General features: G+C 57.8%; 1 protein-coding gene across 1 annotated transcript in view; it reads left to right on the top strand.

Annotated features, from left to right (window-relative positions):
* The window catches only part of MBP (myelin basic protein), a gene marked incomplete in the record, with an annotated part of 48955 nt that overhangs the window by 37876 nt on the left and 9613 nt on the right, over positions 1 to 1466 (top strand). Inside the window, 2 exon segments of the mRNA XM_014583165.2 lie at positions 828 to 863; positions 1236 to 1268. Coding sequence (XP_014438651.2) covers positions 828 to 863; positions 1236 to 1268 — 69 coding nt within the window.

Genomic DNA, 1466 nt, shown 5'->3' with positions numbered 1-1466 from the left:
GCCGGGAACGGCTCGTCCTGCCGTGGTGGGTCAGGACACTCACTGTCCACCTGTGTCCACTCAGACACACATCACAGTGAATCCTAACACGAACCGCAGCTTCAGCTGGCAACAATAACGTGTCACTCTGTGTTCCTCGGTCCCGGCAGAGGAGCTACTCCAGTGCCGGGGGTAAACACCAGGGGTCTTCACACAGTCCATGGATAATACAAACTGGAAAACCAAGCACGGTCTGAGCATTCGTCCTGCATCAAATAAACTCGTGCTTCAATTCCGTTTTCCTGCGGACTTTTTAAAGTGCCTTCATGAGAGGTGAAACTGTGCTGGGTGTCTGGAAACTAATTCCTGCACCATTTTTCTGTAAACCAGAAACTGCCCTATAAAATAAAACCTATTAGAAACAAGTGCAAAACCGCGGGCTTCTAATTACACAGGCCGGTGCAGGGTGTGTTTAGACACTATTTTGCTGGTGGTAGCGCGTTGTAGAAGCCGCAGACCTGGAGGCGTGCCCATAGGAGTTTGGAATGCCCGAGCAAACGGCCTGAGAGGGCCACGGCACAGACACATGTGCACGCAGCACGGCGAAGGCCACGTGTGTGTGCTGCAGCGAGCACTGGGACTGGGTTTTCTGCGTGGCCTCCAATAGTCACGGGCACTCAGGTCCTGAATTTGCATGGGCACAGACACGGGGCACCGGGCAGAGAGCAGGTGGTGTCAGTAGATAAGAGCTTGTCGGAAGACGGAAGGCGACAACGGGGCTGGCAGGACGTGAGTCAGGGCTCTGGGGAGCGACGTTGGCAGTGACCTTCTCTGCCTTTCCTCCGTAGGTGACCCCACGCACACCACCGCCGTCACAAGGAAAGGTGAGACCGCGGAGTATCTCGTTCATCTCTTTACTTATGAGCCTTCCCTGAAGTCTCCAGGGCTGGACAATAGCTCCGTGTCCACCCAGGACTGTGACCCCCAGCAGCACCGGTGGTGGGGGGGATCGGTGGCGCAGACCCGCTGGGTGTCCCCTGGGCCATGTACAGACAGTGCAGTGGCCCCGGCACACTCCCCTGGACCCTGACCATGCAGACCCGGGGGGCTGCAGCTGGCCACGCCAACCCCCAGAGGTGGCGCCCATGGGACGTGCAGACCAGCTCAGGACTGTCTTTGCTGTGGTTCTTGTTTGTTAGAAGGACGCATCCCCTCACCGATCACCGTGTCATTCTTTCTTTCTCTTCCACACACAGGGGAGAGGACTGTCCCTCAGCAGATTTAGCTGGGTAGGTGACACGCACTCCTGGCCCGCTTCCTCTTCGCCCTGGCCCCCGCAGCTCCTAACCTCACGTTCTTTCCTGTTTCAGTTGCTTAACCGCCCGACTCTTCTTTCTTCCTGTCCGAGCAGTTTGCCCGCAGCAGGCAGGGGTCGCTGTCTCCCCAGTGGGCAGGAGTCCAGGCTCCCCCTGGGGGTGAGCGCTCTC

Source organism: Tupaia chinensis, unplaced genomic scaffold (genome assembly GCF_000334495.1).
Source record: "Tupaia chinensis unplaced genomic scaffold, TupChi_1.0 Scaffold144119_1, whole genome shotgun sequence".
Lineage (NCBI taxonomy): Eukaryota > Metazoa > Chordata > Mammalia > Scandentia > Tupaiidae > Tupaia > Tupaia belangeri.
The sequence above is the reverse complement of the archived record's forward strand: the minus strand, read 5'-3'. Positions and strand labels throughout refer to the sequence as shown.